This window comes from Liolophura sinensis, chromosome 6, assembly GCF_032854445.1.
Source record: "Liolophura sinensis isolate JHLJ2023 chromosome 6, CUHK_Ljap_v2, whole genome shotgun sequence".
Lineage (NCBI taxonomy): Eukaryota > Metazoa > Mollusca > Polyplacophora > Chitonida > Chitonidae > Liolophura > Liolophura sinensis.
In genome coordinates, this window is record NC_088300.1 from 54,522,355 (window position 1) to 54,542,927 (window position 20,573).

The 20,573-nt window shown below is 37.2% G+C and overlaps 2 protein-coding genes across 2 annotated transcripts; both read right to left on the reverse strand.

The window, feature by feature from the left end:
- Nucleotides 1-5,018: 5,018 nt before the first annotated feature.
- LOC135468059 (uncharacterized) lies at nucleotides 5,019-10,434 on the reverse strand. The gene is made up of 4 exons (XM_064746087.1): nucleotides 10,327-10,434; nucleotides 9,918-10,090; nucleotides 8,999-9,288; nucleotides 5,019-8,177 (listed from the first exon to the last, which is right to left on the reverse strand). Exons 2-4 carry the CDS (start codon nucleotides 9,918-9,920, stop codon nucleotides 8,060-8,062), a joined length of 411 nt encoding a protein of 136 aa, XP_064602157.1. The 5' UTR covers nucleotides 9,921-10,090; nucleotides 10,327-10,434; the 3' UTR covers nucleotides 5,019-8,059.
- A 395-nt stretch (nucleotides 10,435-10,829) lies between these two features.
- LOC135467359 (rho guanine nucleotide exchange factor 39-like) lies at nucleotides 10,830-20,518 on the reverse strand. Its single transcript, XM_064745130.1, has 9 exons — nucleotides 20,467-20,518; nucleotides 18,138-18,200; nucleotides 17,658-17,824; nucleotides 16,966-17,181; nucleotides 16,264-16,382; nucleotides 15,909-15,979; nucleotides 13,595-13,758; nucleotides 12,084-12,278; nucleotides 10,830-10,937 (listed from the first exon to the last, which is right to left on the reverse strand). Exons 2-9 carry the CDS (start codon nucleotides 18,163-18,165, stop codon nucleotides 10,830-10,832), a joined length of 1,068 nt encoding a protein of 355 aa, XP_064601200.1. The 5' UTR covers nucleotides 18,166-18,200; nucleotides 20,467-20,518.
- Nucleotides 20,519-20,573: the final 55 nt, after the last annotated feature.

The window sequence follows — 20,573 nt, forward strand, 5'->3', positions numbered from 1 at the left end:
AGCTGGGTGAAAACAACTGGCATCTATGCAAGCATAGACACTCACCCGATACTCATCTTGTTCTGGTTCGAACGTTGGAAACGATATGAAAAGAGCCTTGATATGGAAAGTCTTCAGACAATAGTATATTTTCATAATCATGTGTTCTGGTCGTTTGTGTGGCGCTCCTAATAGGAGAGTTTCGAGTTCAAACTCTTTGATCGTTGAACGAAGGAAAAAGCCCAACTGTATCATGTGACCTATCAGCTATGTTAGGCAACTATTTTTGATCACATTCACTATAACATGGGCGTCTGAAAAAAGTGTCATAAAACGTAATATAGAGTGGAAGAATGGCCGAGAAGATTGAGAATCAGAATGTTTGTCAACTTGAGAAACTCTTAAATATCATCTGTGCTTCTTAAAAAGGGCGAGACAGGTGATCAATAAATTAATGTCAACAAAGGTGGCCTAACATTTTTCACCATTCACTTGACACAGTGGGGCTGTTTTCAACATTGATGACAAAACAGTTCCAACTCGAAACTCCCCTATTATGATGTATTTACATACAGGTTAAAATGCCTTTCTCCACCATCTCCAGTCCTTGGGTTAAGGGGAATCCTTTATAACTAAGTGAGAACTGTTTTCATGCCTAGGTACTAGATGATACCTGTTTTCAACCAAATGAAAACCAAGTTTCTAAACTTAAAAAACAACTTTGTGGGATATTGGATATAGAAGTTAGTATGATCATGGACCAGTAAGGGAATCCATCGGTGAACGACTTCAGTGGTAGTGGTAACCAACAGTTTATTACAAAATCACACTTCATGTAGGAGGCACATCGAGGAAAACCAGGGAAACGAATTCAGTGCCATAAACGAACAATGCAATCTGCTAAATTTAACTTCACCAAGATGATATGCAGAACGGATCGCCTTGACCAAACCCTAGATAATGTATTGATAATCTCTTCGTCAATCTTCACATTCTGTGTTAGACGACAACTGTGTAACAAGCTTCAAACAATCCACCAAATGTTAAGGACACTCCATTGCTTCTTATATAATTGGAGACCACATTCCAGGCATTGTAGGATACACTGCACCGGTGCTAATGGACGTCATCCGTCAGTGTCTTGTAAACATCTTTCGAAGCCTCCATCACCCACGTTCATAAATAAAGGTATTTGATAATTGCCTCTCCACGTGAGCTTCTTTCGATGAAAAAGTAAGGGATGCATTTTCATTTCATGAATAGTTAGCAAAATATCTGACCTGCGTAAAATACACATCATCTGTTGTTTTCGGAAACTTCGTTATCTATACTTGACTTTTGTTAGGATTAACCCATTTTTAGAATTAAGCCTACTATACTTGATACAGTTATTAAATTTGTATACCGCCCAGTTATACTGGCTAGATTATCATTGTCTTACAACAAGCACCGGCGTTGTATAAGTGAAATCTTCGTCAGTGCGGCTAAAAACACCAATTAAATAAATTAATCTATAACAAGCAGTTATGATACACCATTACAGACTAGCGTAATCGCATATAAACAGACTGTTCCTCTCGTGCATGTAATGAAGCCTTGACTATGAATATTTCCGTTATGGTGGTTTGCATTTTTAATTAATGATTCGCCTGAAGTTTAACATCGGTTTCAACATTATTTTGATCCACCCGCTGTGGCCAAGTTGATAAGATTATTCTCTTTCAGTCAATGAGAGAAACGAGATTATAGGGTTCGGGTTCAATCCCGGGACGGGGAATTTGGAAATCCTCACGTTCTCATTACTCATGGGGTCAAAGCAACCAGTTTTGTTAGGAAAACCCGCGTGCGACTTGTTACATAGGGCCGAATGACATCACCTGTCACATGCACAAATACTGAAGAATGGACGTATTCTGACGACCTGTCGCGTCACTTCCTTTAATTCTCTGAGGTTTATGGTTATTAAGGACATTAGATACTGTTGTAAACAAAGTAAGAAATGTATGTGTGAATAGCTTTGAGGGTTAATGGGCATGTATTTTTCTTTTTACCTAAAAATATAATGGACTGGTTACAGGACACGTCAGTTCTCCATTATTTATATTCGTCTGTATATATATATATATAAGCTTTTTCATGACTGGAGTCTTTGAACAATGTTTCAGTACGTCTGCTAACGTGGTGCAACTGTTGGCATTACAGCCGAGATTGGAGAATCAACAATGGCCTTAAAATGACACATATATGCGCGTGACCACTAACATTATTTAGAAAGGAAGATGTAGGCAGTGCGGTATTACGTATTCCTATTTTCGATACACGTCACAGCTATCATATTTTATTACAAATACTATAAAACCACTTTTACAACAAAACAATTGTCCGTTTTTTGAAGTATATATATCAAGAATAACCTTTGCTACACACCTCAGAGGAAAGCCAGGATGAGTTAAACTCACAGCGGCCGCATTGGTAAGAAGCTAATGCCTCGTTGTTCCGCGCTAGCACACTCGGTTACGGAGGCTTTTTTTTTAGATTTAGAACAGATCAAGTTTTAATGAAGAGGCAAAGAGAAAAAAAATTAAGTAAGGCTAATCAGAAGGACCACAGAAAGTTGTATTTAAAAGTAATTTATTAAGATTTTTAATTTTTACCCAGAAAACTGCAATTAAATTTTCGGAGAACATAATTAACGTGGGCTTTATGGGCCATTTTTGGTTGTTATGTTTTGACCCCTCTATATTGCATGTGAAATCTCGTCCAGTATATATGAGGTATAGCCCAGGTATAGCTTAGATGCATGGGGTACTTTCGACGTTTTTTCATCACCGACGTCAGTTTTAAGCATACCAGTGCATGCGGTTGGAGTTCAAGTGGATTACCCGAAATATTTTTAAAAATCCCAAGAATATCAACAGTAATACCTAAACAAAAATCTCTTATTATATCAATAATTTATCTATTTAATTATTTTTTAATTTTACATGCCCTGTACATCTTATGTAGCTTTTCCAACTTTGTACCTGTGATGGTATAGTACTAATCGGCAAAACAAACTCAAAAGTTAGGCGGCTCGATTTGTATACGGTTTTATTACCATCAAACCTATATCATTCTAATGTGACTACTTATATGGTCAATCACTTCAAGTTAATATACGCAGTGGTGATGTTATCTCCTAGATGGGTGACCTACGTTCCTAACAATTATTTACTTTTTAGATACTGCGTCACTCAAACGCTTCCATATGTAAAGCCTTAGAGAAAAGCTTTAAGCAATTTCTCTCGCTAGCTTGCTGTGCAGGTTTCGCCTTTGTCGCTTGAGTAAATTTCGAGCAGGTTAGGAGGTGTAGTAATGAGACACCTTGGTTAATGGCAACTGATTGGATTCATTCAGTATGTTTGGAAAATGAATGAATGTATGATCATGGCTTAACGCCAGAGAGCTAATGACCATGCGACCATGTCACGAGAGCCCGTGCACCATACAGGTCTAGTTGATTTAAGTGAGCTAATTGCACGTCAGGTATAAAGACACCACTGGAAGAAGTGTAGGTCTAATTAAGTGCACACAACACTGCAATTCCGCTTGTTGACAAGTTTCCGATCGGAGTCAAATATGTCTGTGTTGCAATTATATCCTATTAAGTTCACCAACAAGAAGCCCAAATAATTTTCAACGCCACACAGGCAGATTCTTGATGCCTGTACACCTCTGCAAACCTCGATATATTTATATCTGCATGCCTTTGATCTCTGTTTTACGAAATACATCAAGTGCTAATTATAGGTGGGTAGGACATAGATCTAGTGAATGACATTTAAAATGATTGCTAGGCTGCTCTCGCTCTCGTATATAGTGACTGGCTTTTAAAGGAAAATACCGGGCAAGACCAAGGTTTCAGGAATTCAAAATGACCAGCATATCATTTTTTTGAATTGTTTTTGGCAGGTAGTTATTTAGCTCGAAGCTCTTTCAATCGGGGGTTCTAGACAACTAGTCACAAGACAGAATAAATCATCTGAATAATAAACTTTGTCCTTGATTATAATTTACCCAGGTAGATGACGCGTTGTGAAATAATCTGAGAGTTCCGGTGTATATTGAGTTTACATGTAGTAAAATACATAAATATTCTATTATACCTGTGTAAGAATAAAAATGTAATAATAAATGAAAAAAGCACTTCGCAACGTCTTAATGCAAAGCCGGACCTAAACTTTGCCATCTACATCGACGACGAACACCTTTTAGATGACTGATCCAGCAAGGCCTACGTCTAACGTTATATCAATATGCAACGTTTGCCTCGAGCATACATATATACTCACCTGTGAACAGAATTCCATTTAACCAAATATGTTATAGTGTAGAAATGAATAGATTTTGTTACATATATGAGCATGAAATGGTTAACTACCCACAGTGTAGTACAACATAATGATTACACTAAATGTACCATTTGCTACCTATGTAATGATGGCTTCCTTTCCGGCCGTACGTGGAAAGGTCTGCAGCAACGGATGGTCGTGGGTTTAACCCGAGCTCTGCACTCTGCTTTTCTAGCAGAATTCCAAACTGTACCAGTGAAAAGGCCCATGCAGCACAAGAGAAGTCTTTGTCCGAAAAGAGCAAGACTCAGTAATTCGGCACTTTATTCTGCTTATATCACTGGCCTGATGATGAGATATGTTTTTGACTAAATCCCGACAAAAAATATCATAGTGAAATACTGACATCATAGAGTTGCCTATGGTGTACACATAAGTAGGGATCAAGAGAACGGAATCCCCAGAAGCTCTGTTAACATTTTAGAGACATGAATGGAACTAGAGATATTTTGATACCCCTCATAAGCAGTGCAGAGGTAAACAACCAAGTGCCATGCATACACAAGGTCCTTGAAACCACAACCCTTGCATAAAATATACCACTTTGACATTTAGTCCTATGTCTGAATAGAACAGAGAGAGGCTCTAAGAATAGCTGTAAAGAAACGTTTTTATTGCCCCAAATGGGGAATCAATAAAGTAAGTGCAGAATACTATGCCAGATCACACGCTCTGGGGCACAGGCCCTCAGCGCCAAAACAAAGCCCGCACAGGGGATCGACAGGGATTAAAGTGGCAAACCTTTATCCTGTACAAACATACCATATGACTAGCAATTCAGTAGTGTCGGCTTACCACCCGTCACTTGAACCCCAGCCGAAGCTGAGAACGCTAGACTAAACAGTAATCAATAACAGAAGATGACGATTTTACTGTGTACGGGTTGTCTACCACAACTGTGTACAACAAATCTTTACGCTTTTCAGGGATATAGCAAGTGGTTTTTATTGATGTGTAAAATACCTACACGTATACAAATTCTTTAAAATCTGCTTACAGTAAGAGGAGGTTTCACCGTTTTCTTTTTAAGGATAAACATGTTCAGTACCAGTTTTGCAGCCAAAGGAATGTATGTTTTCATAGCAGTCAAGTGGATTTTGACTGGTAATGAGAAAATCTGGGAGTGGCCATAACAAAGGGGTTCTATACATCAATCCATGCTTTTGTATACTTCACACTGAATTAATCTTCGTGATCTATTCAAAAAAGCTGTCTTTCAGCAATAAAATGTAATTGGTCTTAAAACATACTGAACAGTGTGTAACATATCACTTTTTGTCACAAACACGCAGTGTTTTACATATACTATACAGAATTAATTGTGAATTCAATTTTAAACATTTTCCTCACAAAGACTTCATTTACACACTGACAGTCACTATCATGGGTAAGTATATGAGATTTCTAGTAATGGGACTTCACTGTTATGTGTAGTTATAAAGGTTTAATAAAAATACTGATTCAATCTTCTAGACCAACTAGAAGCTGGTAATTTAAGGGAATTCACTGAAACAGATTGAGTACACCCACAGAGAAAAATCTCACAAAGTTTTGAGGTGGCAATACCACCACACTCAAAAACAGCAGCAAAATATAAATACTTCCAGCCAGTACACTTACTTTATTTCACCTACAGTTTGGAAAACTTCACAAAAAATTCTTATATTTCCCTGTAAAGTGGATGAATCAATAAGAATCAAACAAAATGATGTGCATGAAAAAAGCTGAACTTCAGGTGAAATACGGTAATTCTCTGGCATGTCTTATATTCAGTCAACAGGGATGGTTTTTGAACACTTTCTCATCTTACACAAACATTACAAAACCTGACATCCAATCTAGTGCAGTGAACATATTGTGTTTTTACATGCAAGTAGGCAACGGATTAGTCACCGCCACTGTGGAATACTTTTCAAATTGGAACAGAGTCATTTATATTTGGATGCTTGTACTGGTAGAAATTAGTCCGCATAAGTGACGGACACATTGCATTGTAAACAAGGAGATGCATTTCACATCGTCACATGATTAATATTTTAGTACACCTCTACAGGTTTAATAAAAATATTACATTCTTCTGGACCCACAAGAATATGAGAATTTACGTGAATTCACTGGAACAGAGTGTGTATACCCAAGGAGAAAAAGTGGCAACACCACCATATTCAAAGAAGCAAACTATAAATTCTGTCAGCCAATACACTTAATTCTCTGAAGGAATACTGGTCTGTCTTGTGGTCAGTCAAAAAGCATTGTTTTGAAACATTTTCTATCTTACAAAACACAAAATTCACAAAAGCTGAAATTGGATCCAGTGCATTAAACATTGGTTAAAAAAAATAATCACAGCCACAAAGTATTTTTCATTTTATTTCACTGATTGATAACACCGTTTCCCGTACAATATTAGAATCTATCAGTATATATGGTGGGGTTTAGGGAATGACAAAGTTTCTGAAAACATCTGTTTGATTCATGGAATAATGTAAGTAAACTAAAGTACATCATGATTCAAAAATGTACAAAACATCTTAAAGAATTTGAATAGTCCATAATTAAGAAAAACACTACACAACTATATACTAGTATGCATCAACTCTGAATACATCTTCTGGGATGAGATACATATCAAGTACACATAAAACTGTGACATTAACTTTCAAACAATGCTGATCAGGTATGACAGTACATGCAGTAACTGAAATGACTATATGACTAATGGCAAAACTAACAGTGTCGTAATATGAACACACTGAATGATATTGCAATAAAGATTTACACATACATTTTCTTAAGAATTCTCTAAACTATCTTACAGTCTATCCCATTTTACTGGCTGTTACATATGTTTGAAATAGCAAAAATACATGAACACTGTATTCCAAATTACCAATTAATGGTATATCAGTTTTATAAGCTTGAATTTATCTTGAATAAATAACATATCCACAATTCCTGATCACAGGCTTTTCAGGCATTTACAGCATGTGCTGTAGAATGTGCATGTGGAATGACAATGAAATAAAGTGAAGCTATATGGGACCGTTAATATGCAAACATAGTCCTAATCCTTCAACTTCTCACATGTTTAAAAGTATCTTTGAATGTAATTTATCTGCTTCAATGTTTCTATTATGGTGATAAGTTATGGTTTGGCCAACATCTGGGCTTCAGAGAAAATACAACTTTTTTGGTGTGTGCCCTCAAAATACATTTTAAAACAACACCAGGTAAAACATACGAAAAGTAGAAGAAAAAGAGTTGTCTTATGTTCAAGTACAAGCAAACGTTCTCTCTGGAATCCTCACACTGCAACTCAATAGTACATATCATGAGCTGATGGTTACACACACACAATTAATGTTTTTTGGTTTGGTTTTGGCACTTGCAAGATTTGCATTCTCATAGAAAAATGCAAAAAACATGCTATCATATGTTTATCCACCTTAAAGGTTCACAACTGTTTCATAACAATTTTCAACAACAGTGAAGTTGAAAGTTATTGAATATTGTACAGAATGTCTTCTGAGAATGCTTCAGTTACTGACACATCAAATTCCCAGGTGAGGTAAAACCTGGAATGTTTCCATTTGAAGTTTTTTATCTTTTTCATGGCTCTCACAATCCTTCCAATATCCATGAGTTGTTTACGTTTATAATTGCACACTGCCCTCAAGAGACTAAAACCATCACAAAATGACACAGCGAGAAGTGGCTGGTGATTTAAGTTGGTCATAGGCTGTCTGGAGTCCACTACCACAGTTCACCACAGCTGCCTCAATCACTTCTTTGTTCTGCTGCTGTACCCTAGTGGAGTAAACATGACATTTATTTGATTATAGTTAAATACCATACCCCTCTCCTCTAAGGAGATACTGTATATGACATCAAATTTTGCCTGTGTCTACACTGCATGTTTGGCTTGACTTGGGGAGTTCTATTGATCTTAGATTGAGTGAGTGAGTGCTTGGGGTTTAACGTCATGCTCATCAATTTTTCAGTCATATGATGACGAGGGAATCCTTAGGGTGTATGTAATGTACCTCCTTGTTGCAGGATGCATTTCCCACCGCTCTTTTATCTAGTGCTGCTACACTGAGACGACATACCAAAGGCAAGAAAGCCGCCCCGCCGAAGCCATCATACAGATACGGATCAATCAGTCATTGCACTATCCCCTTCATGATTGATCTTAGAAAGGTGCATTGAGGCTTATTTAGAAGATGGATGGTATCCTTTATGAAAAATGTCAGTTTCACCCTAAAAGCAATGTTTTATTACATGTATATCTATCTGCCCGTAAAATGCACTTTTTTGGGCATCATTTTCAATGTGATTTCAGATAAACTTCATATTACTTAAGAGTTCACACATATATTTATTCATTTATCTGATTGGTATTTTACGCTGTATCAAGAACATTTCACTTATATGATGGCGGGCAGCATTATGGTGGAGGGGACCAGGCTGTACCGGGGAAACCATCCGCAGGTTGCTGCAAGATCTTCCCATGTACGTTCACACAGCTAAAAAATTTCCTGTCTGCATTACCCAGCTGTGGTACAGCCTGATAGGGGTTGAAGAGGCAGAAGAATTAGGGTACGTGTGTGTTGACAATATCTACTCACTTGTTCCTAATGTTACTATACACAGTCTCAGGATGACACGGGCTGTCAGTGTGGGTCTCAGGCCTGTAATATGATCTATCAGACAGACAGGCTCTCAGAGGTGGACGCGTGTACCTGTCAGATGGGCCCAGGAAGTCTACAGACAGATCAAAATTCTCATTGGTTAGGCTTTCCTCGGTGAGTTCCATGGAACCAAGGGTGACAGACAACTTCTGACCACTGCCCTCTTCCATCTCCTTCTCTTGGTCAGTCGGTGAGATGAGCTCATCTGGAGTCAAATTCTCAGTGTTCTGAAATCAAAATATCATTCAACATTATCCATAAATGCTTGCAATGACACATCATGGCCGCTAAGCGCCTATCTGCCTTCATCAATGCAACAGGTGAGATATCACTAGAGGTTGACATTGACTGGGACACCCGTGAAAAGGCTGTGACATACCTTAAATAATCATAAATTTCGTCCATGACTAACTTCCCACTTTTCCTCATTCTGACAGTTCTGTTGAGATTAGAAACTTGTCTTCAGGTTGCTTGGAACATGTGATGATATTCTACTAGAAAATTGTATGTTTCAGCACCAAAAATAATAGGTTGTAACATTCATTTGCCTCTAAAAATTTAACCCATTTCTGGTAGATCTATACCCAAATATGTAACTTTTGTTGAATGCATAATGGACTTGTTTTCTGTTGGTTATTTCAGTGTTTTGTTCTCATAAATGACTTAATAGTGTAAATTTGTGACACATTTTTAAAAACTTTCTTTAATCATGGCGGTTTCAAAGCAAGGGTAATATGAAACCATTTCATCCTCTACAAGAAACATAAATGGCAGGGTGTTACAACAGTGTTCAGTCACTGTTAAAACTTTACAAACAAAGCAAGTCTTAAAATCACTACATCTAAATATCAGCTACCATTTCACACACTGGACTTCTTTTCTTGCTCGTTTTCTTGGTGAAAGACAGTTGGTTATTTCAAGTTCACGCAGGGCAGATATCTGTAACCTCATCGGATGAAGGCTGTCCTTAAGGCATGGTGACTCTACCGGAGGGTCTTCACCAACAGGCTCAAGAGGGCGCTTCAGTGTCTGAAACACACCAGTCACGTGTACAAACAATGTATAACCACGATATCCTACAATTTCCATAAAAGTAGCACAGGCGTAAAATTTAGGACATGTTCAGCATCATCGTAAACTTTCAAGGATATATGATAACTGGTTGAAGAGAAACTGAAAATACATTCCATCCATGAAATGAGGCCACAACACAATAAAATATGAAAATCTAGCAGGTCAGTTATAAACAAACAGTGTGACTTTACCGGAGTAGCATTTTTCTTGTCTGGCTTGTTGTTTCTGATCATCTCTGGACCTCTCACAGGTGTCTTGTTACTGCTGGCTTTCGCAATGTTCTCCTGTTCTTATTAAACCGCCCTGTTACACATAAACAGATCAGCCATTTTTATTCTTGCATCTGATCTTTTTTTTTACCTGATGTAAAATCAAACAAGACTGCATGATCATATTACCTCTGAATGAATTTAGTATTAGAATATGGAGAGTATTTATCATCAAGGCATTGTCCTGAATAGCATTCTATTATTTCTGACAGGTGATTTTTTTTTTTTACAGTATATCTAGTATTTATTTAATAGGCCTAATTTGTGTCTAAGGCCATCAGGTTTAAAGGCTTCATTAGCTATTTAAATTAAAATTCAATACCATTCTTCAAAATTAACACTATAGTCTCAATTAGTAGGTGTCCGGAATTATCTCAAAAGAATGGAATACATGTATGTTAACAGATGGTTGCTAGGGCACTGTGCTAGTGGGTGCAAATGTACCTGACCGCTGTTACAAGTTCCTCAGACCACTCATTCACCACACCTGGCTCCGTGGAGTACAGCAACAGGCTCTCACTCTGACAGCTTATCTGAAACACCATCAACATAGATCAAGTCAAAACAAAATAGCAAAGGCTCACAAATTGCTTTTTTTTCACTTCCTTTCGAGTTTAGGCAACACCATTTTGTGTTTTATGGGTGAGCCAACTTGAAAAAATTCATAAATGGAACAAAAATAAAAAATCAAAAATCCACATTTTATGTTTTTCCTGATATCAGATTTTTATGATTTTCCTGTTTTTCTTTTTCTTTTTTCTTTTTTATTTCTTTACCCTTCTCTGACATTTAAGATTGTCATTTATTCTGCCAATAAAACAACGCTAACAAGGCATTCAGACAATACCAGTAGCTCACTCGACTGAGCAGTTTGTAAAACTGCGTAATGTTCAAGTCATGTGATACATCGTGTTATACAAAGATATTATCCTCTAATTATACAGAGCTAAGATTTTGCCATTAAATCACAAGAAAGACCAAAAATTATTACACTGTCACAACTGTGACTAATTGGCTATCTGTGGGGAGCCACTGCAACCCTATGACTAACAAAAAAACTTTATCTTTTTTCCAACTTCAAAGGGAGGTATAAAAATAAAACTGACAAATCATCTTGTTTTGGGGAAATGTGCACTGTTCCAACATTTTTTTTCTCTTAAAGACATGCTTATTTGATCAGAAATTTAGAAAAATATTTATTTTATTTATCTGATTGGGTGTTTTACGCCATACTCAGAATATTTCACTAATACAACGGCGGCCAGCATTATGGTGGCAGGAAAACCGGGCAGAGCGCGGGGGAAAACCCACAACCATCCGCACGTTGCGGACAGACTCTTAGAAAAATAGGAAAGCGCACAAAATAAAAAAATTGATACTGTCTTGACACCAAAGTATACTGGTGCCAGGACAAGTATCAAAGCAACAAGACCAACTACTTCAAACAGAAGTTATATATTTTTCACTAAGGACTATAAAAGAAATTATACATGTACATGCAAAACAATTATCTGCATTTATGTGCTTTAATTCTACAAGTGTTTCATGATGATGTATGAAACACTAAACTGCTGTTCATACGTATACATGAATATATTTACTATGTAAAGAAAGTAATTCAGAGAGTTTAACAAGTACCAGACTGCATGACTTCAGCATGGGCTATGGAAACTACTTACCCTAAACATGCCTCCTTCCTGATCTTTACGAGGCTTACCAAATACAGGCTCTATCTTGCAGTGTTTTAGAGGTAACACGCAACAACATGTATATGTATTTTTACCACTGTCCAAAAGTTTAGGTTTGGCATACAGCAACATGTCAGAGAAGAGAAAAAACATGCGTTCTAGTGGGCGACCCCCTTTACGAGACACCTGAAAACAGAGGATATAAACACTTGTTGAGAAAATATTAAAATAATCCTTTAAATACCTGGGCGAGGTTGTTCAAAACTGTTTTAAGCCTTAATACAAGATTTGACTTATGGCCAAGTCTTCAATTTTGTACTTAGCCCACCAGATATTAAATAGGAGCTATAAGTCTGCTGGTGCTATACTCTGACTTCGGACAACTGCACTGGCTGCTAAATTTGGCTCAAATTTAAATATAAAAAAATTGATTTAATAACAGTATTAGCTGATACACTCTCAAACAACTGGGCCCTAACTTTTTCTAGAGCAGAAAAAAAAAAATCTCATAATGAAGGATGGCAAAGGATATTCAGATACATCATCTTGGGATTCTAATCCACTAAGTAAGCTTTAACGGGCTTAGTGAAATCTCTTAGGAATGATGTCAGTAAATCAGGAGATTCCTAATACATAACTTTTGATGCTGAAATTTACTATGTCCAATAAGATATCGTTCTGCACGTATCTTCAAAACAAATCTTAAAACCTTTCTTTAATAGAATTCACACAAGCAGGCAAAATGAGGAAATGTGGATGACATGTTAGGTCACTGACAGTCATCACTCGTGATACACATTGAAGGAAACTGTTGTTAATGTAGTAAAGTTGTGCAGTGCCCAGTTTTTATCAAAAGTAGTATATCTGTAATTCTTAACAGCTGTTTGAGTAACGTACAGTTTCCAGAGGCAGTAAACTGTGAATATTGTCAATATATCCAGTGTCTTTGAACTTGGAAAGTAACAAACCATTGGTGAAGGGGCGCCATTGTTAACTTTTACTTCCTAATACAAAGTAAATTAGATCTACATAAAGATAAACTACTGCTCAAAGAAATGGCAAGGGTAACACACATGCCACACATACTTTTAGTGAGTACAGTTTTGTTATACTGGAAACGACTTCCTGCATATTGTAATGCCAAGTGATGATGCATGCTTTGTGTTTTATGGCCTGAGTGCTTAAAATGTACTTGACTGACCCTTTCTTAGAAAACTGACCCATCTTGTTAGGCTGTGCCAACAAAACCAGGACCTGAGCACACAAATCTTGTTGAGTAATCTCATGTTACGATCTTTCAACATGGACTTATTACAGAACACTATTAAAAGATTAACTATTTTAGGATACCTTTCAAATTAATCACTTTTTTGCAAATGGTAAGAGAATCTCAGAAATGTAATACAGACAGAAGTGAGGCCTAAAGGGAGTTCTTCAGACAACAGATAAGGTTTTCAGGGCTGACCACGGACAAACCAGTGTACAGGTAGCATAATACTAACCTTTTTAAGACATCCTTCCTTGACAAAAAGCCTGCCTGGGGCTAAGATTTTGGGGGCTGACCCGGACAGACGGTTCTGTATGTCTAACATCTTCTGGAAGTTCTCATGCTGTCTAATGTGCTCGTTGATATGCCAGGCCACTTCTTTAATCTTCTTTGTCGCTTCTGTAAATGATAAGACACCAGGTTATTATCACAGGTTTCTGCAAGCCCTTGAAAACCCACAAAATATATGCTTGTGAAAGTCAAGACATGTTGCTGACCACCAAAAAACTGGACACTACCTATATACCTACCTATAAGTTGATATTTCCAGACGTCTACTGACATCAACCTGACTTTGAGTGAACAATCGAATGTTCAGCTTTCCCTTTGACCATTACCTTAATCAAGTCGCTATATTTAGATGACTGACTTTTTTGACTGGGTTACCTCCTCTTGTTGGAGATGTTCAGGGAACTTTGAAATGTCACATTGGGTTCCCAGTTGTAATTATGCAACCTATGATGTAACTTCCGTTTTGCAGTACAGATCAATGGGAATTACGAATACTTTATAATACTTTAGAACTGAATATTGTAATTTGTTTTCTAGACAAGACAAATTCACTTTCACTCAATCATATTGTTTAAATGTGCGATCCATGAACGAATGTTGCGCTGTGTTGCATTTTATCTTGTAGGGCGGACAGTTTAGACCAGTGATGGATTTCCCCTAAAATCTTAAAGGGAATCCTAATTTTAATTCTCTTAAAGGAGAAAAAAATTTCAAAAAAGGACACTATAGGCTGAAAAGAACACATTTTTCTATATCTGGTGGTGCCTGCTGCATGTGATTAGCACTCTACACATGCATACATTAAGATGTAAGTTATTCCGTACTACAAGTAGCAACACATTAGCCTCTAGATGACAGATGACTTGTCTTTTGATGTTACAGGGGTAATAAATACTATACACACATTATACGTAGAATTCAAGCATAAATGTCCTGTATCTACATGTATATGAACTATATTTGCTTCCATATCATAAGCAAGTGCTTTCAGTAATGTCAGTCATACTTCATTATGCTACATATAATACAGGATACATTGTCAGAGATTTTAGAGCTTTTTCAGACAAAATCTAATCAAAAATATTGACTTCTACCTTATGAATTGACTATGTCTAAAGATCAGCATTACACCATTAATTAGTGTGGCTCATGTTTAATCTTAAGACTGGGGAAGCTAAGAAATACAAGTCCCCCCAATCTGGGTGATGAAAAAGTCATAATATTTATATTAGTACAAATACATGTATGTGCACATGTTAATGTTTAGAGAAAAGAAAATTCATAACATTTTCATGGCTTTTTTAAACTTCATGATTTTTAAAAAATGTTTTGTGATGACATTTAATAACTGGGTGATTCATTCATGAATATTCATGTTTTTTTTTTATGACTGTGGAAACCCTAATTTGTAGCGCTTCTGACGGGTGGCTAAAAGCCAATTTAGAACTTAATCACATGTTGTGGGGCAGTTGCAATGTCATTTAGCCTTTTGTTCTGAAGTCTGCAGGCAGGACTTTGCCTAGATAAACAGAATTTCTCATGGCCAAGGAGCACTACATATACAACATGAAAACTCAAACACCCAGCAGTAAACAAAAATCAACAGATCCCACTCTTCTTACTGAAAACTACCACACTGGTATCTAAACAAACACGCCTTTGTCACTGGAAAGAAAACCCAACTTAGTTATACTTTATGTATTATTTTTACTTTTTTTTTCTGATTGGTGTTTTACGCCGTACTCAAGCATATTTCACTTATACGACGATGGTCAGCATTATGGTGGGAGGAAACTGGGCAGAGCCTGGGGGAAAACCCATGACCATCCGCAGGTTGCTGACAGACCTTTCCACATATGGCTGGAGAGGAAGCCAGCATGAGCTGGACTTGAACTCACAGCGACCGCATCGGTGAGAGATTCCTGGGTCATTACACTGCGCTAGCATGCTAACCACCTGAGCCACGGAGGCCCTCATTTTTAATTTGAGGTTTACAATAGTTCCAGAATATTTCAGCCACAGTGAAACTGTTGTTGATGTTTTCATTTTCAGTAGAGCAATTGCAATAACACAAATCTTTGTCATCTCAAATATGATATAAAATGTATCAAGATAATCATTCATATGAAGTCCAGGGTAGACAGATTTCAGCTCCACACACACACATACAACCCTAGCATACACAGCTGGTTATATCCACCAAAAAGTGTACTGGGTGCAAAGTATGGGGAGTGGGTATGAGTGTGAGTTTGACTTACCACAGAGGTTGTTATAGTCATGGTGATCACGGCTGGTATGCTCTAGCAGGTCTTCCAGTAACATCTGGTATCTGATAGCAGCAAAAGAGGATTAAGTTACGAGTACAAACAGGAGCACAGCATGCACATGGACAGCTGCCACAGAAAATCATATCAACAGTATTACATGTAAGTCCAGCATCCTAGCCTTATGTGATCTCCACTTTTAGAAGGGGTGTGGCAAATATGGCCTAAGGGAGACAACTCCTGATTTTTGGGCTATTGTGGTAGTGCTTTACATGCCAATACTGCCAGAAACTGCATCCATAATAGCTTCACAGCATATTGAGTGCTTACGAGCAAAGTGTGTGCTTACCTGGGCACCCTCTGTACAGGAGTTATTAGCAGGGCGTTCAGTTTGAGACCCTTCACCTCCGGTCGCTGCTCCTGCATGCTGATGAAATCAGAGAAAACTGAACTCCGCTGATGCCAGTCCTACACAAAAACAACAGAAACAAATAAACTGACATAGTGATAGACATTTTGTGTAATTTAGAATCCTGACATAGCCAAACAGAAATCAACAATACACTGAAAGAGAAAATTAAATACAGATTACATAAAAACAAAAAGTGTACATTTTGCATAACAAACAAATTCAACACTATCTCATTTTACTTGAATATTTTTTACAGGGCATGCACAGATGACAAGGTAACAAGCTTACCTTGTAATATTTAGGCTGGGGTACCAGGTTTCAAAGGAGAAACAGAAATCATACAACAGCAAGTCTTTAAACCAGGAAAAACTGATAACAACATGTAAATGATCTGAAAATTTGCTCAAGGCCGTGTTGCACATTTTGACTGTGTCTGAGAGTTTTATTGATCTTGGAAAAAGTATAGTTAGGTTTGTTTGGAAAATGGGATGATATCCTACTGAGAAAATGTCCTTCTCAGCGCCAAAAGTAATATTTTATGACATCTATTTGTGTCAAAAAATGTAATTTCTGGAGCATAATTTCAGGACATTTACTGTACAAACAGGACTGTTTCAGTTTACACTGCGATACCCATACCTGTAGTGTGGAGAGAGCCTGCTCATGGTCATTGGCGTACGTGGCATACAGCTTAAGGAAGGGGCCAAGATGTAGAAAAGACAAGCCAACTGTGCTGTGTTCTAACTCCTCCAACAGCTGTCTGTTCACTTCCAGGATCTGCTCTAAGTTACTGAACAGCTTCTGATGGACATCATCAGGGACGATACAGGCAAACCTCAGGGGGAAGTCAAAGTGCTGCACAAATATCCATGAACACGTGATTGATTAATGTTAAAATGTTGCACTGTAGAATTTTTTGCTAAAGTGAAACCGAGTAGTGGAAACCTGATGTGAAGCTGCAGTTGAACCCTCGAGAGCTGGAACACTTTAGCTAAATGCTTGAAGCTATTTAAATACGGACAAAAGTCATACCTTCTAATTTTATTACAGTCCATAATTATTCAGGTTGCATAACAAACACAGATTGTGTTCTTTAGTTGTGTCACCATTTTATTATCTCTACATGTCTACATACCAATTTTTAAGAATTCTAAATTACCTTTACTTCTTTGTCACATGTTTTTCACTTATATGATGGGAATCAAGTTTATGGGTGGAGCAAAGTCCAGGGTAATCCACTTTACCTCAATACATCTATCATAAATCTTATTACTATACACAAGCTAAAACAAATAAGACACTAACTGCTCTCAAGAGCATTCTGCACCAACCTTATGAACAAGCTCTAAATGGTGAATATATGCCTTCTCACTCTCAAAGAGTTCTCGGATAATCTTCTTTCGCTTCCTATCCCGTTTTCGAGTTCTTTTAGCCACCTCTTCCTCTGGACTCATGTTCCTTTCATGGTCACTTTCATAATCTGACACTTCTGTCAGCGCTAAGAAAAGGAGACAACAGAAATAAACAACACAGATTTTTGTAGATCATGAACTTATTTATTTGGATATGCTTTTATCCAATTCCTTGCTTATCTTTAGCTTTACATTCTGATGGGAAATATTTATGATGGGAAATATGAGTACAACATAAATCACCTTTTTCATAAACAAAACACAGGCCTACAGAAATAGCTCTTTAAGTGCATGCAGCAAGTTATGGTTGAAAACTTTTATACAATATTTTGTGGTGTTGATCAGTACAAAAGGAATAAATATACATGTATATTTTGTGCTGAATAAGAAAAACTGTACCTGTAAGCCTGCTCCGCAAAGAAAGCATCCTTTCACACGTCTTAAATTTATGAATCTCCCAACCTTGATGAAATATAAAACAAAATAACTATAGAAAAGCCATGAAATATGAACTGAGCCACTGTGGGCCATAATCGTTGCAACTTTTAAGTCACTTAGATTTAAATATTTCAGAGAGAACTTTCTGGTAATTAATTGCGGTCCGATGAATCATCTCAAGGAACCTCCATGATCACATGGAAGTCTGTGGAAGAAAAACACATGTTGGATCAATAATAAACTGTATTGCCCAGGCCATGATTATTCATTACCTTAAGGACTAATGAAATGTAACATTTTGGTGTGCTATATTAAGAGCTTGTTCCACTATGTATGACAGTAACAATGGCTTTAAATGTAAGGCTATATCAACTCTTGACAGTCAGCTAGTGACACTGGTTGTGAGTGCTGTAAAAATAACCATCAGACAACGAACAGTGGTGAGATTGAGTCAGAGTGAGAGGCTAATTAGGATGTGCGATCAATGTATAAACCCTACACTTATCTTGTTTCTACAGTCAACCCAATTTTGCATCTTACATCACTTTAGAAAAAAACACGAGCACTCATGAAAAATATATATAGTAATTACAATGTCCCAAGGATGAAAAGTAACAGTGTTCAACTTTGTTTTCATGTACATATGTTAAACCTTCAAACTTTTCCAGCTCTAAAGCACTCTTTCCAGTGGAATTTAGGCATATAATTACTGTGAAAATGATGCCAAAAATGATTTGTTTGTGTCACTAAAGAGGGTAACTTCATAAAACTGTGCAAATTATTCCTCTACACCGCATAGTTCTCTCAGAATGTTTCAAAATATTTGTCACAGGTTGAAAGATACTGCAAGATTAAACACTGAACTTAATCATGGAATACTGAATCACAATTTGAAACTTATGTTTCATGGATCCTTTAACATACATATAAATATTGCAGCAGGTTGAAAAGAGATCAAAATTATACTAAATCTGCTGAAAGGGTTAGTTCATCCCTGCTTGCCAGTGTAGGCAACTTACTCTAGTTACCTATGTTTGCGTTGTTTTTAATTTATTTTTTCAATATGCATTCCATGTAAATTATATTTGCTGACAGATTTGCGGTCATCTGACAATTTTTATCTTATTTCGTGGCGTACATGAGTGGTAAGTACATGGTTTCTCAGTTTTGTACCTAAATCACAACTTTTGAAACACTTGACATTTTACAGTAACACATGAAGTGTGCATACTCAAGAATATTTCACTTATACGACGTCAGCCAGCATTATGGTGGGAGAAACCGGGCAGAGCCTGGGGGAAACCCATGACCTTCGCAGGTTGCTGTCAGACCGTTCCACGTACGGACAGAGAGGAAGCCAGCATGAGCTGGACTCATAGCGACCGCATTGGTGAGAGGTTCCTGGACCAATGTATGACCATTCATGCAACAGCACATCAACTCATTGTCAAATATCTTGTCATTTTAGAAGCATCTGGCATATCACACTTCTACTTCAGTGTAGAATAAGCTTTCAAAACAACACTAGTGTGCGTGTTGAGCTGTCCTATAGCTTAGAATACTTCAAATATTAAGGTTGTGACATTTTTAGATGATAAGAGTTTCTCAACATGATTGATGTACAATCAGGGAGACATGGTGAGTAGCTAAAAACAGACCTTACTTTCCAGTCCAATTGAGATTTTCTGTGAAAATATACTCTAAAGGTCAGTGTCAATGGTTGAAAAAGATGCATGAATGTTTACACTTATGGGCAAACAATGTATTACATCATGGTATTGGATATTAAGTATCTCCTTTGCAGCAAGCTTTGCCAGTGGAGTGGCTAAATACAAATACAATGTGATTCCAGGCTAAGGATGGCAGCGATCTCTGCATATCAGTAAGTATATGCCATCGTTAGACCGGCTTTTCGGGCTAGTCAAGTTTAACTGGGTTAAGCAACTTTATGCCAAAATAGAAAAAAATAGACATGCAGCACCCTTATTAAAGAGGATTACTTTCTAATTATTCTATTCTAAGTCAGTTTCAGTTGCGCTTTGTTCAGTTGTTAAAGACAAAACTTCCTCCTTTCGTGGGAAGGCTGTCTGACGTCGGCCTTGGCTACATGATCCAGTGTAACGAAAATCGGACCTTCTGTGATTTCTCGGTGTATTAGACCTTAAGCTTTAGCCACATCAGTTCAAGTAATATTCGCCTCAATTTATGCACATTTAACACTTAATCAGTAGTTCATTATAAATGTTTTCAAAACCTTCTATCAAAACGTGTTTTTATATCAAATATTTACCCACAAAAAGTCTTCCACGGTTTGTTTACGCCATCACAATCCGCCAATGAATTTAAAATTGACGCCAAAAGTAGGCCAAGTACATCATCTGCAACAAGATTGGTTAA